The sequence below is a fragment of the Hyperoodon ampullatus genome, assembly GCF_949752795.1.
Source record: "Hyperoodon ampullatus genome assembly, chromosome: 9".
Classification (NCBI taxonomy): domain Eukaryota; kingdom Metazoa; phylum Chordata; class Mammalia; order Artiodactyla; family Ziphiidae; genus Hyperoodon; species Hyperoodon ampullatus.
In genome coordinates, this window is record NC_136922.1 from 29,270,915 (window position 1) to 29,285,791 (window position 14,877).

The 14,877-nt window shown below is 32.9% G+C and overlaps 1 protein-coding gene across 2 annotated transcripts in view; it reads right to left on the reverse strand.

Moving 5' to 3' along the window:
* Positions 1-276: 276 nt before the first annotated feature.
* The window catches only part of SEMA3A (semaphorin 3A), a gene marked incomplete at its 3' end in the record, with an annotated part of 509,152 nt that continues 494,551 nt past the window's right edge, over positions 277-14,877 (reverse strand). For both annotated transcript variants that reach the window (XM_079710965.1, XM_079710966.1), the window contains 3 exons: positions 14,303-14,370; positions 2,094-2,236; positions 277-732 (listed from right to left, as the gene is read on the reverse strand). In XM_079710965.1, coding sequence (XP_079567091.1) covers positions 277-732; positions 2,094-2,236; positions 14,303-14,370 — 667 coding nt within the window. The remainder of the gene's footprint in view (positions 733-2,093; positions 2,237-14,302; positions 14,371-14,877) is intronic.

Here is a 14,877-nt window from a genome sequence, read left to right on the forward strand (position 1 = left end):
AGAGCGAAACCTGTATAGTGAAATCTCATAGGAAATATTAAGTCACTAGTGTGAACATCTGCATTCACCTGACCTCTAAAGGTGTTGGTATTAGGAAGAAAGCCTGTTAGTAAAGTTACTCATGGACTTAACTTATAATTGGTGGAATTCAGGTGCACTTCCCACCATTGTAAACATCCACATAATGCCATGAAAAAAGTTCATGTATATTGCATTTTTTCCAGTTATTGTCTAGGTAAGTTTCTACTTGTTTGAGGTTTCTAGAGGTAATGCAGCTCAGACACTCCTGGGTGCCCTCTCAAATTCGTGGGTCCTCCTGTTTCTACCTTTCTTATTTTCCTGTAAGTGCTTCCATTTGTTACTGTTCCCTTGGGTATGTCCTGGCCTTTGCCGTCGCTGTTTTCGGTCCCTTTTCCAAACTTGTTCGCAGAACTCATCCATTGTGTTCAGATTGGGGTGGTTGATGAGTTGCATGAAGTCTCTGTACCAGACCTTCTGGCTAGGTGTCATGCTGTTGGAAATTTCTTTGGTCTTAGAGCCATCTCCATCATCATCTTTATGAAGAAGTTCTTCCAAATGCTCTGTGTCGATGACTTCCAGGGTCACTTTAAGAAGGGTTTGCATGAATCCGTGTTCCACAGCATGACAGAGGTAATTGCCTGAATCCTTGCGCTGCAGACTACGCAATAGAAGGCCTTGTTCGGTCCTGATGATATGATCATCCACTCTGATCTAGCAAAAGAAAAGATGTAGTAAAATCATACATATTTACAAGAAATATAGGCTCCAAACTCTGTCTCAGCAAAAATTTAGACTGTGTACTGAGACACATTTTCATAGTTAATAAAATTTCTAGTTTAAGAGAAATGACGGCATTTTCCTATCAGGGAAAAGAGTTATAAATTTCTTCCAATTGTTTTTAAGAAGTATTGCAAAATATTGCTGTCTATTGTTTTAATAGAATTTCTCATAATAATTTAAAGTGATCAAGATAATGGGATGAAAGGACAAAGATATACTTTATAAATTTGAAATAAGCTATATAAATATAGGAGAAAGTTAACATTGAATATTGTAATTGGAAATACAGAAACATGATACTAGAAAACAATGCATTAGAATAATAAGGTTTGAAAAATAGAAGAAGTTCAGCAGTTGAGCAACCAGAAAAAACACGGGATTGCATGCTTACTTAGTTATTCAGTTTCCTAAGTCTTAGATGTGACATGAAGATAGGCTATTTAATGTCTGATCTCACTTTTATTTTGAATACAGTTTACAAAAGAGATCTCTGAAAGCCAAAGCTGGTAATATATAAAATCAACCTTAACATTTATATGATGTGATTACATGTTTGAAGACTGCTTCAACTGTCAAAAGAGATAACGGAAGGACTTTTACTTCTACATTCAGATTATGTTTGTAAAATTGTCTGCACACTGTACATTCACAAATCACCTACATACTATGGTTACCCTATTTAATGCCTTTTAAAAAGTTTTAAAGGCTCAGAGTCCTCACTGAGATTTTCTATGTATATATTTTTTAAAATTTTACAGAGGAATAAATGGATCCATTGAGTAGGAAGATTTGTGTAAAACTACATGCACAGTTCACATCAGAGTTCATAACTGGACCTCAGATCCTTTATCCAAAATCTACTACTCCTTTCCCTTAACTGCCCCTTCCCATTTGAGAAGGAAGTTAATGGAGAAAGGAAAACATGTTTGGAGAGAATTAATTGAACAAAAGTTAAAATTAGTAGAAGGACTAGATTTTTTTCTTGTATACGAATGTAGATAACATAATTGTTTTGTAGGTAACTCCAGGAAGAAAAAAGAAGTCTAAAATATATCCGCAAACAGCTTCTGAGACAAAACTCTTACCAGTTCACCTTTGTTTCTCTAATTCCTATCACAAAGCCTGTCATAAAATCAGCCTTCAATTAATACTTGTTTAATGAATGAGTACTGGTATGTTAAGAAAAGAATAAATATTCACAGTACTTTTTTTCCCCTCTCAAGTCAACCATGCTGGGATCTCTTAACGGCATATGTCATATAGAATTAATCCAGTCAGTTTCTTTCCTATACCTCTTCTTTTCGCTCTTCATTTCGCCTCTGGAATTGCCAATAGACCAGAGCTCGCTGTGATTTTGGACTGCATTCCAGGAACGTGCTACTATTTTCTACTCCATAGATGATTCTTTCTTCAAAGCTGTGGCCATGGTGATTATCTGGCCGGTGATGAGGAAATGAAATGAGAAAATGTTAGAGAAGTAAACTCAACTTTCCAAAGTATTTATTCAGAAATTCAGGAGATGAATTTGTTGCCAAGTTGGAAGTCTTTTCCAATTTGATTGAAGATAGCAGAAATGACAAGGTTTCAGAATTCAAGTGTCTACTGAATAGACTAATTATTTCGGTATGGGTTATATAAAGCATATACAGAGATTTGTCTACCAGAAAATAGCATTACATTAACAAAATCAGTCATGTGTGCAGTATAACTATACATTTATATGCCATGATAATACTCTCCAAGATATTATTTTCATTGTAAAACTCTATGCCCTGACTAATGGTGCCAGTGAATTTCTGCCACAATTCTCCAGCAGAAAAGTTATTCGATTGGGTTTTTGGAAATAAGAGTCCATTTCTGAGAACTTAATTTTGCCTTTTTGTGTTTGTTTTTCATCTGTAAAATTAAATTTACCAGCCTAGTATTTTACAGAAGGTAGAGTTCAGGAAGTTTATACTCCCCACCAACAACCCTTAAATAATCCACAAGTTTGATCTGAAGATCAATTGGTGTGAAATGTTTGGGATGGTTCAGAATAAAGATGTACAATTATAATGCAATGTGGTTTCAATTGTCCTTATTTTAAAATGACACATCTTTTATTATTTTCAAGAATTAGGCTAAAGAATATGGCAAGAGTATATAATAAAATGCAGCAATAGAAATTGTTTCCTGATTAAGTTTCTATTATTTTACCCTTTATGTAACCTCCTTCAATGTGGTAAATGAAACACAGTTAAGATCAAAAGTACACCACGGGGCGTCTAGGTAAAACTCATTTAGAGAAAAAAAACTCCTTATTTTGTTTAATCCTGTTTCCATTATGACATCCTGTACAATCTGGAACTCATTAAATTAATTTAGAAAATAATAAATATATTTTCACATGCATAGAAGGCTGACAGTGTAGACAGATGAAAAATTTTTGCTTTCTTCTTCAAACTCAGCTAGATTTTTAATTAAAAAAATGTTTCCCCCTTTTTTTGCATCACTTTGACAGTTTTACTCTTGTTATAACTATCTGAGTACTTCTGTCATAGACAGTATGATTTGCTCTAAGTTTAAAGCTTTCCAAAATCCTGCTTCCATCCAATTCCCGTACACAGCCTATGGCCATCATCTCCTATTCTCACCCTACCTATAGTCAACCTTCTGCCTGCATTTGCTATCTCCAGGGATGTCAATCCCAGTGTTTTTTCCTTTATTATTCTAGGTGTGAAACAAAACTCTTCTAATACTGGGAAGTATCTGTCTCTTTTTATTTAAAAGATCAATACTCTAGAAATAATAAAAAACAGGAAATGAGTGAAATGTAAAGAAACAATATTTAACTGATTCCAAGTCACAGTTTATTTCATGTTGGAGATATGTATATCTGTGTGTCAATATATACATACACTATAGTAGTGTTTTTCTTTTCCCTCTGAAATTATTAGTGTATCTTTGATTGAATAGATATGGCACATGTTGCTGTGCTAGTTTGCAAGACATCTGCTTCCTTGGATAGAGATGAATTGAGTGTCTATGTCCAACACGAGCTGGAAGATCTGCGATTCAGGAGCTACCATGAATAATTAGAATGCCTTGTCACAGAGGTCTTTAGAGTTTACATAAAATGCATTTTTTTTCTGCTAATGGTTGTGCAGTTTAAACTTCTTTTGATTTAGAAATTATTTTACTTGTAATATTATGCAACCTTAAAAAAGGTGGAACTCTGCAATATGTAACAACATGGATGAAACTTGAAGACATGCTAAGTGAAATAAGCCAGTCACAGAAAAACAAATAGTGCATGATTCCACTTAGATGAAGTATTTAAAGTAGTAAATACTCGTAGAAGCAGATAGTAGAATGGTGGCTGCTAGGGGTGGGGGGAAAGGGGAATGGGGAGTTGCTAGTCAATGGGTATAACATTTTAGTTATGCAAGATAAATGAGATCTTGAGATCTGCTATACAACATTATGCCTACAGTGAACAATACTTCAAATTTTATTAAGAGGGTGGATTTCATGTTGTGTTCTGACTCCAATAAAATAAAAACATAAAAAATATTTAATTAAAAAAAGAAATCCTATTACTTTTTGGAAGTAACTTTTCATTCAATATCTACATATTACTGAATCATCAGATATATGACAGCATGATAACACAGAAGAAAATCAGCTGGATCTAGAGACAAACAGTATGGTTATCCACCAGTATCTTCTGTCTTGCCAGCCATGCCTCTCAGGTCTAGTTTTCTTGTAGAAATTTATGATAATACTTAACTTGTCTCTCATCTAATTTGTCCAAGTTACTATAGATATCTATAGAAATCTAAGGTATAAATAAGTTATTGCTCTCAAACATAGAGATCTGTATAAATCCTTCAGTACATTAGTTGATACATAGATAAGAAAAGCAATGTAACTTGTATAATAAGAAATAATAGAGCTTAATATAAATGAAATTATCTATTAGGTACATTGTCAAAAAAGTCACTGTTTGTATTCTCAATTAAATTAATCATTCTAACTGATCCATAGAGAGCTTTCTGTCACCTCTAGAGTCTTGGGAAATCTGCTTAGTTTTTAGTTTCTCTCCAAGATCTCTGGTGACAGCAAATGTTTCCCAAAGCCCATTAAAGAAAAGAATTCTCTTAGTAGTAAATGTTTCTTGAATTTAAGAAATATTCATCTGTTACTTATCTATAGTAGAATCTAATAAATTTATACCAAGTTGTTTTTGGTTTAATATAGCAATAGGCCATGGACTTCAAGAAATATCATGACATTCAGATACTTTCCCACCTGAATAAGATAAGAAGCACAACTGGTGAATTTGGTTCATTGTCTTGGTGCCTTAATAACTACTCTTGCCAATACCTTAAGGATTCATTCCCCTCTAAGTTGGCCCTTTCTTTCTCTCCTTTGTCGAAATTGAAAGCAAAATAAAATCTAGTTAGTAAGCAGTGAAGCTAAAAGTCCTGTCATATTAACTATCAGTCTTAGTATGCAGAGGTACTACTCTCTTTCTTTGGTTTGAGAGTCTCCTACTGTATGTTCTGTTAGATTCTGCGACCATTGCCAAAAAATGGAAAAAACTAAATATCTTCCGAATACACTTGTTTCTCCTAATTCCTCTGCAGTAGAATGTTTCTATCAGCAACTTTTAATTTAGGACCAGAACTTTCATTTAAAGTGGCCTCAGCCAAGCATTCATATATTTGGGTGCTTTGATGTCACACCCTGTAAACATTTTTTTCTGTTAATTTCTCCACACCTGACACCTTATAAACAGATACTCAATAAATACCTTAATTTTTAATTTTAAATTTATTTTTATACAATTCTTACCAGTTACACTCCATTTACAGTTATTACCAAATATTGGCTATATTCCCCATGTTGTACAATATATCCTTGCAGCCGATCTTACACCCAATAGACTACTGGAAGGCACTCAGTAAATATCCATTCCCTTTTCTGACCCTTCTATCCCAACCACTTGAGTAAATTTTGTACAACATAGGAAACATTAGGGGTCTAATAACAATATGTTTTTCTCTCTCTTCTCTCCCTCCTTTCTTCCCCCCCCATGCCCCTTTACCCCCATCTCTGTCTCGTTCTTCCCCTTTCTCTCAAAAATTTTTTTTAACAAACAGGAACAACATTTTGATTCTTGACTTCTAAACTTATTAGATTTTCAATTTTTTGGATGCCAAATACACTATCATTTTGACTGTTATTAAAGCAAACAGCTCTGCATAGAAATGGTGGGATAGAATATAGCTGCACTGTAAGTATTTTTCAGAGCATATACTGTTGAACTCATAAATACACAATATAAATCAAAAGCTCACCTGAGAAAACATTGTTGATTAAAGATTTCCTGAAGGACATGAAATCTTGCACATACAGATAAATCTAATCTAAAATCTCTCTCTGGATTATAGTTGAACCAAGAGCAGTTTACATGAAACACATTGTGTTAATCCCATGATATAATTGATTTTATTGAATCCTGTTGAGAGGGGTCCCTCTTATCTATGTTGAGGGAACCCATAAGCAATACTCTATGGATTCGCTCACTGTGTTTATGTCCCAATGTTGCTGACTATGGTGTTCATCTTTGGGAAATTTTTCTAATGTTAGTTTTTAGGAATTATTGAGATTCGCTTGAACAACTGAATTTTTTAATGAACTTTGTGACTCACCACTTGATCATATTTCTCCCCCCACATTGGCTGAAAAAACCCATTCGACAAATTTATGTCTTACCCTTATAGCTTCTTAGTAAATATGTTCTTGTCACGTCTGGTTTTGTTCTCTGTCAGTACATCTGCTTTGCCTGTGTGACATTATTGCTGCCTTTATCCTATCTTTGCTTTTAATCAAACAATTGCAAATTGTCTGAAATATATTAGGTCACTTATCAATTACAGATAGCATATACTTTTTATAATCCCCTTAAATATTTTTTGTTATTAAAATATATCTACATACAAATAATAGTACATTGCCTGGATACAGAGGTAGTCATAAATATGTGAGGTGATATTATTGTTATTGCTGTTCTTGTGATAGTTTCAACTGTTTATTCAAAAATTAAAATCCTTTACTGAGAAGCCCTAATAAGACAAACTATGAACTCCTTCCCAGCATCAATTCTGCTCTCTCATCTGTATAAAAAAAAAGTACTGCTTCTATGCTTTCAAAAAATCTCTTTTTACATGTATCTTTAGAGCACATGTAGTCTTATTTGTTACAATTTTTTATTAATCTGATTATCTCCCTCATACTTTGCGTTCCACAATTTGGGCACAAGGTAGTCGTAAACCCTTAGCTGATGTTTGCTAAATGGCAAATCCAGGTAACAATTTACTCTGCATTTAAAAGCTGAAATCTCATGTAACTTTGACATTTTCAAGACACAGAGTTATCATAATTATCTAAATGATTAAGAGTTTAATCAATTAAAAATGGCATAGGGTTTATAACCCTCATTATGACAGAACACATTATTGCACTGTAAACATTTCAAGTCTTCTAAATTTGTTAAGTTTTATAATGTTAAAAGAGTTGACTTGAGATATGGTAGAAGATGATGATGACTAATCAAGTGTACTCCAAAATCAAAAATTTCAAATATGGGATAATAAGAGAAAGATATTTGAGAAATTATATGAATGTATTCTCATACCTCCAGGGACACCTATATCTCTAAACGATGTCTATGCCAATAAGTAATTTTTCCAGAAAGAAAGCAATCTCATTGTAATCAATTTAAAACTACTTTTCATACTTAGAAAGCAATGATTTTGAACACAAACTTGTCATGAATATTACTAGTAGACAAGAAGGGTGAGTTGTTAAATTGGCATAATGAATTCTTATGGGTTGAAGTGAATAGTTAGAGCAAAATAATTGAGAACATTATTTTTAAAGCATCACAGTGTGTTTGGATAACACATATTACAATATGTTGCAGCTGTTAATGACAAGAAATAATGTTTTTAAGGAAGCAATCTTCAATTAACCATTTCCTTTTTCAGTGGGATAATTTATGGAAATGAAATGAGGCTAATAAGGCAGAAAGAATGGGAGGAAAGAAAGAAGTTAAATAAATTGCTTCCTTTTGTAACAACAAAAAGTCAAGATATCCATCATTTGGCCAGAAATATCACGTTGCTAAAGGCCTTATTTAGTATTTGATTCTCTTCCAATATACCAGAAACAGAAGGCATCACATTTCAGCTTTCCATTTATTTCACTCTCCATTTTAACCCCATAAATGTCTCCCAAGATTGAAATGCTAATAATGTAAAAAATCTTAGAAAATTTGATTTCATGTAGAAAAGACAGAGATAGGTGGGGTAGTGAACCATATATGATTTCAACTATTTGATCTCTGCTATCATTTTTGATATTCTCCCCCTTTAGGTTATTAAAAAGCTGAATTTCATGAATAATGAAACAAGTTGGGAGAGGGAAAATAGTTGCAAATTATTTTAAATATTTAGCAAATTCAATTAGTTGCCAAACTACATAAAGAGAAATCTAATTCCACTTGCTTTCATCACACTGTAATTTTAATAATTTACACTGTAAATTTTTTCCCAATATTATTCAATGTAAAAGGTCAAGCAAAGGAGGAAAGGAAATGTTGTCCACCAACTCATGGTGACACAGAAAGCTGGAGATATGCACTTCTTATTATAAACAACATTACTTAGATTTTTCTTACTGGATTCTAAATTATTTTCTCCAGAAATACAACAGGTACTTTATCAATAGAAAAGACTCCAATTTGACTTCAAGTGGATGAATAATAAATATCTCCTAAAGTAGCAGTAGCTGAAAAGGCATTTCATGGATGAATCAATAACTCTTGGGAAGCTATAAAATATTTAAAAATAAAAAAAGAAGACAAAAGTTTCATTCATCCTTAACATTCATCCTTGACATTCATGTGTATTTTGGGCCTGACTGAATACTAAGATGGTTAACAACTGATTTAATAATCTCATACTGTAGTGCACTTAATACAAATTTACAGCTATATAACAGAGGTACTAGTTGTTTATTCATCAAAATAATGCTTAGTATAATATTTCTCCAGTGTTTTGTGTGATGCTTATACCAGCTAGTTTCTCAGTAAATGTTTGTTGCATGTGAGTTTGCATGCATACATGTGCCTAGAAATGTGTGCATATGTATTAAAGTCCATATGCTCAATATATCTATTTCTCAAGTGCAAAAAAGACTCAATTAATGAAACCTTAGAGAAAATTTAAACTTATAATTTATCAAATTGCTAAAATGTTTAAATTTTAATTTATTTTGTTTTATGCCCTAAATTAAGATCTGTCTCTGGTGCTGGGAAATAATTATCAACCAGAATACAACACTTCGAATTTTACAATTCAAGGAGTTTCCAGCTTTCCTTGAATTCACAGATACCTGTGGATTTGTGTTTAAATGCTCTTGTCAGTGTATAGATAGGTAGATGGATAAACAGAGAGATATGACTAGGATATTTTAATTTTATTGTTCATAGGTAATTATTGTAGAGAGAATCGCTAGTAACTTATTTTTAAGGTATATATTGATTTAAAATACAAAAATTAAATTGACATGTTTTGAAGTTAACTATGAAGCCATTTTAATAACGTGCTTAATAATCTTGGGATATCAGAGGCTTCAATGCTTCTTAGTATAGGGAGGGCTGAAACTCAATTATTTTAAAAAGCAACACCAATATGAAGATATCTACTGTATTGTATAGTCTATATTAAATGTCTGATATGTTTTATTTTCATGACTTTATAGCAAATTCTTTACCAAGAAAACACATATAATTTACATGGCAGAGTAGAATTACCATGGGAATTTACACCTTTAAAAATAAGGAAACATGAACTTTAATGTTCAATTTACGTTTTCCCAAGAGATATGATAGATGATGGAAAAGACCCATTTGCTGAAGTAGAAACCTTCCATAAACAATAATAAAAATACCATCTTGTATTTTATTTAATATGTTTTCCTTATAAGTTTTGGAATTAAAAAAATACAGCATGTTTAAGAACTTTCATTTACAATAGTTAAATTATAGGTGTATAAACAGTTGGGTGATCTCTGATGACATATTTAAAAGCTTTAATAAGGAACAATGATAGCACAAAATATTTTAAACCTCTTATTCTTCTTATTCAGGATGTGTGTGCAGGTCTCGCATACATTTACTATGAATAAATGGATTATTGGCCTAATGTAATGTCAGAAGACTACTGTGGTGATGATTGATTTTCTCCAGTGAAAACAGTTTCAAAAAAGGTTTACAAAAGTTATGGAAGACACTACTATAATAATTTCATTCTAGGATGCATGCTTCTTTATATTTTAACATCTCTGATATCAGAATGTCTTACAGTTGTTCTCCGAGTTGAAGTTGCTTTCGTCCAGAAATAATTTGTTCTTACTTCTTCCAGACACGTGAGACCCTACTAAGTTGATAGCTCCTTAAATTAAAGTTTTGTCTGAAGCTTATGGTCCACCCCGTTGGTGTGAATTCAGAAATTAAACCTTCATGAGGACCACCTTTGTGGTTCAAGGAGTAAAACAGGCAAATTTCTTTGCTATCTTCTTTCGGTTGGGAATTTATTTCTCCTTTGTGCCAATACTGAAACATATTGCGTTCTGGCTTGATGCTGGGACCATATATTAGGTTGTCCATTTGGGGCAGTTTTTCTATATAAGCAGTACATAAAATAATGGTGCATCTTACATTCAGTGACGTCTTAGACTTCATACAATTTGGTAATTTATTAAAGTTAGGGATTTTTTTTTTAGGACTGACATCAGCTCATCTATCAAATCTTGAGGCTTCTCTTGGGGCCAAATGCTCAGACTCATAGTTGGATTTTCTACATGTATAAAAGAAGCTAAAGCACAGACCAGATTAGCATTGCTCCAAAATACTAAATTTACAGCTCTGCACACCATAAAGATGACACTGCCAGAGATATTTTATGAAATTTTGGAACAATTTTGGAATGATTTCATTTAAATTATGCCAACCAAGACATAAATTGAGATGAACTAGTTGTGGAGATAATGAAGAAGGTTGAATTCTGCCAACATTTTACTGTGGGTTGTTGGAAAGGAAATGCATGTTGTAGAACAGCCAAGAGAACTATTACAAAATGAAATTCAATGATGGCATTAATGTAGAAGTTAGGACATAAAATATTTCAAAGATGCAAAAATCTAAGATGTTAATTTTCAAAAATTGTTACTTCTGGTATAGCTTTTTCCTTTCTGGACATGTAGATCATAGTACAGCTTGTTTAGTAAAGAAGGAAGAATGAGAGGTAGTTTAAAGGTAAATTGACTCAACCACTTATGCTCTTGAATGCAAAGTCAGAGAAGCTCCAATTCTGTGCACAACAGTTATTCTAAGAAAGGGAACATACTGGCGGTTTCTCATTAGCATTGTGCATGAGTGAATGGGAAGACAAGAAGATCTGCTAGCAGATATATTTAGGGTTTTATACTGAAATTTCCCAAGGCAAAAGGCTACCAGTGACGGGGGAGAGTGTGCTGGACCAAGGGGAAGTGGAGCTGGATTCTTCTGTTTCACCCAGTCCAGCTCACCATTAGTGCTGCCTTTACAAGAGAGCGAACAGAGCACTGAGTAAGTGTTAAAGGTTTCATCGAGAGTGAAATGTCTTCCACCTTAATTCTGAGTTATTTTATACAGTCCCTCTATTAAAACCTCAAGGGATGTAAAATATAGAGTTTTACAGAATATGTTTACCATTACAGCTGGAACTGATGGTCCTGAAGTGTATAATTGGCTTCAGGTTGCTTAGCAGTTTCTGTGAAAACATCTCATATCTTTATATGTTTCCATATGAGCACATATATTTTATTCAATGTGAGATGGGACATTAGCAAGGCAACATACATGATTTAACAGGGCTGAGCTCTGGATTACTGCCCATTTTACTTTCAAAGATTGACATCACCTATTCCAAGATAATTCACTGATTCCTAATGGTAAGACGCAGTCTGACCATATGGGAATGCCTGACTTAGTTTCCAAACATTTGAAATTTACTGTAATCTATGGTGTGTATTTTTTATGTCTGGTCAATTAGCAAGACAAGCAGACAAGGAATAAAGAGGCCTTAAAAAAAGGATTGTTTTTACTACTGCAGAGCTTCTTGAACTATTTTACCATTTCCTCCCATATATCACAAGCATCTACTTGGGGTTGTTTTTATACACATACACAGACTCAGTAACATTGAAACACAGCAATTATTTTTCCTCCCTACAGTATGTATTCCAACTGAAGAATCAGGAGAAAAAATTTATTCACATTCATTTTACTTTCTACAGCTAAGCAATTCTATATTCCCAAAGTTTATAGGGTTGCACCACTTTAATTTCATCAAAACATAACTTTAAAATCTGAAGCACTCTCCAAAGCCCATTCATTCAACTGTTAATAATATTTATTTATCCACAGCCTCACTTAAAAAAAAAATGACTTCAGTCAACTTTTCCTTGTATATATGTACACTCATAATTGCAGCATATATATCACTTTGAAAAAACACTAACTGGGTCTATGAAGGGACTGAATTGCTAAAAAAATGGATGTATTAATAAGATATATATATATATATATATTTCTCTAGCGATCTTCAAAACATAGCACGGTATCCTACATAAAGTGGTTTGCAACTATAATTTATTAGTTAATTGGTTTATGATATTTCTTAAAGATTCTACTTTTGAATACAATGGTATTAATAACAATGTATGACAAATCATTTTCACAATAAATAACGGATGCTATTTAGATCAAATTTCCATTGAGAAACAAAAGTATGTAAGTATTATGCTATAGCTTGAAATATTTAGATCATTCATTCAACAAATATTTATTAAATATCTACAATATTCACAATATTGCATCTGTTACAGACCTAGAGATAAAAAAGTGAGCAAAATAGCAAGGTCCATATTGACATGGAGATTAAATCTGATTGGAAATGAGCTCTACTTACATCATCTTGTTTCTTTTACTTCTAGTTAGTATCATTAGCCTCTCTATATCTAAGCAAATATACTCTTTAATAAAAGGAATTAATATTTCATAATGCTGTATTGTTGAAAAGCTGCTGATCATAATTCAATATTTCTACATGAAATAAATGGAAAACTAGTGAATATTTTGTTGTCCAATTGAAATATGCCATCCGAAAAATTAAATGAGGATGTGTCAACAATGCACTAAATCCGTATAAAGACAAAAACTTATATGCTCCAATCTAGTGGGTTTTTTTATAATGAGAGCGATAACAGACAGGAAAGCAAATAACAGATAAGGAAATTGTGCAAGCAAAATGAATTCAAAATATAGGCCCAATTTGTGGCTACCTGTCTCCTGGTATTGGCATCCCCCAAACAACCGTGCGGACATTCATGAATCACATACCAGTACATATAGGATACACACAGGGACTTTCAGAAAGTCAACTACGTTTTGGACTGTTGCTGGGTGCTATTCGTGCAGTGTGTTTTCTTTCTTAACATTCATGAACCATGAATGTTCTACACACAGAATTAGTAAATCAAATCCAAGTAAATGATAAAAAATAGTATACCTGCTTTTAAGATTAATGTAAAACGCACCAAAAAAGTTAAAGGATAATTACGTTCAATTACAATGTAAAATGTTTACATTTGATATTTTAGCCATTTTTAACTGAGCTGTTTGTTAGCAGTGATGTCATTGCTGAGTTTTCTCAGCAGGGGGAAGCATAGCCTAATTATTGTTTTTGTAAAGGGTTGAAGTGGGGGTGGGGGGGATGAGCTATACTACAATTTGACTGAGTTTTAAATGAAGACTGGTTGATATTTCATCATTAAATAAGCAACTTGACATTAAATAGGCCTTGACATCTTTTAGGAAGCATAAAATGAACTTGGTCCAAAATCCCCAGTTCAAGGCACTATCCTAGTAAATCAGAGTGAAGACATCCAAACTATCTTCTACTTGAGTAGGATACCCAGGAATAATATACTGGGTCTGTATTATGAGCATACTAATGAGTAATTTGCATGGCTTATTTTAAGACTACACTTTCTTCTTTGATATATTTAAATGAATATATTTGCTGCCTACTACTCTCCGGTCGCTACCACATACAAAAGCATGCACTTAAACTTGACTCCTTTTGGTTAACATGAGAAAATTGAGCGTTAAGTCTCATAAGGGTCTAACATCCTGAATTTATCATACCTAAATAATAATAAAACATAATTCAGTGCTTTGTGTTCACTGGAATTTTCTTTCTACAAGATTTTCTTTCTCTTCAGTTGCACTTCTCTAAGTATTCTGGCAGAGGTGTATAACTTGCATGCATGTGTGCGTATATGCATTATTGCTTATGGTTTTACCCTGGTGTTAGCAAGTTGAAAGATTAAAAATGCTATAACTTACCATGGTGTTGTAAGTCTGAACAGTGAGTCAGTGGATCTCCATTTCTTATATCTTGTCGTCTTGTGCGTCTAAAACAATTATATTTTAAAAATATTACTGTATCTCTATTCCCTCTTGGGAATTTGTCGTAAGAACTGAGAAGAGTCAAAAGACCCTGGAAGTTTATCAGAAGAGATGCATCTACATCTGCCTAAAAGATTTTTTAAAAGCAGCTCATTATACCTATAACAGCAGTCTGCAAGATGATCAAAATGGAAAATAGTATATAAATGTACTAACAATACACAAAAAGTCTTTCAAAGTATTGATAACAGAAAATTCATGGTTTCTTTTTGCTACTGAATGTCAGTCAGTAAGAATCTAACATCTAGAATATCTAAAATTCTTAATATCTTAAATCCTGAGGAAAAAGCACAAAATATAGAAGAGCAACCCATTTATTCAATGAATAGAATTAAACTTTTCCTAATCTCTATTGAGGGAGTAAGCTTGAAAATTAAAACTCACATGAATGTTCTCCTTCTCTTAATACTTAACACATAATTCCTTAAATAGACTTTTGTTAAATTATAGTA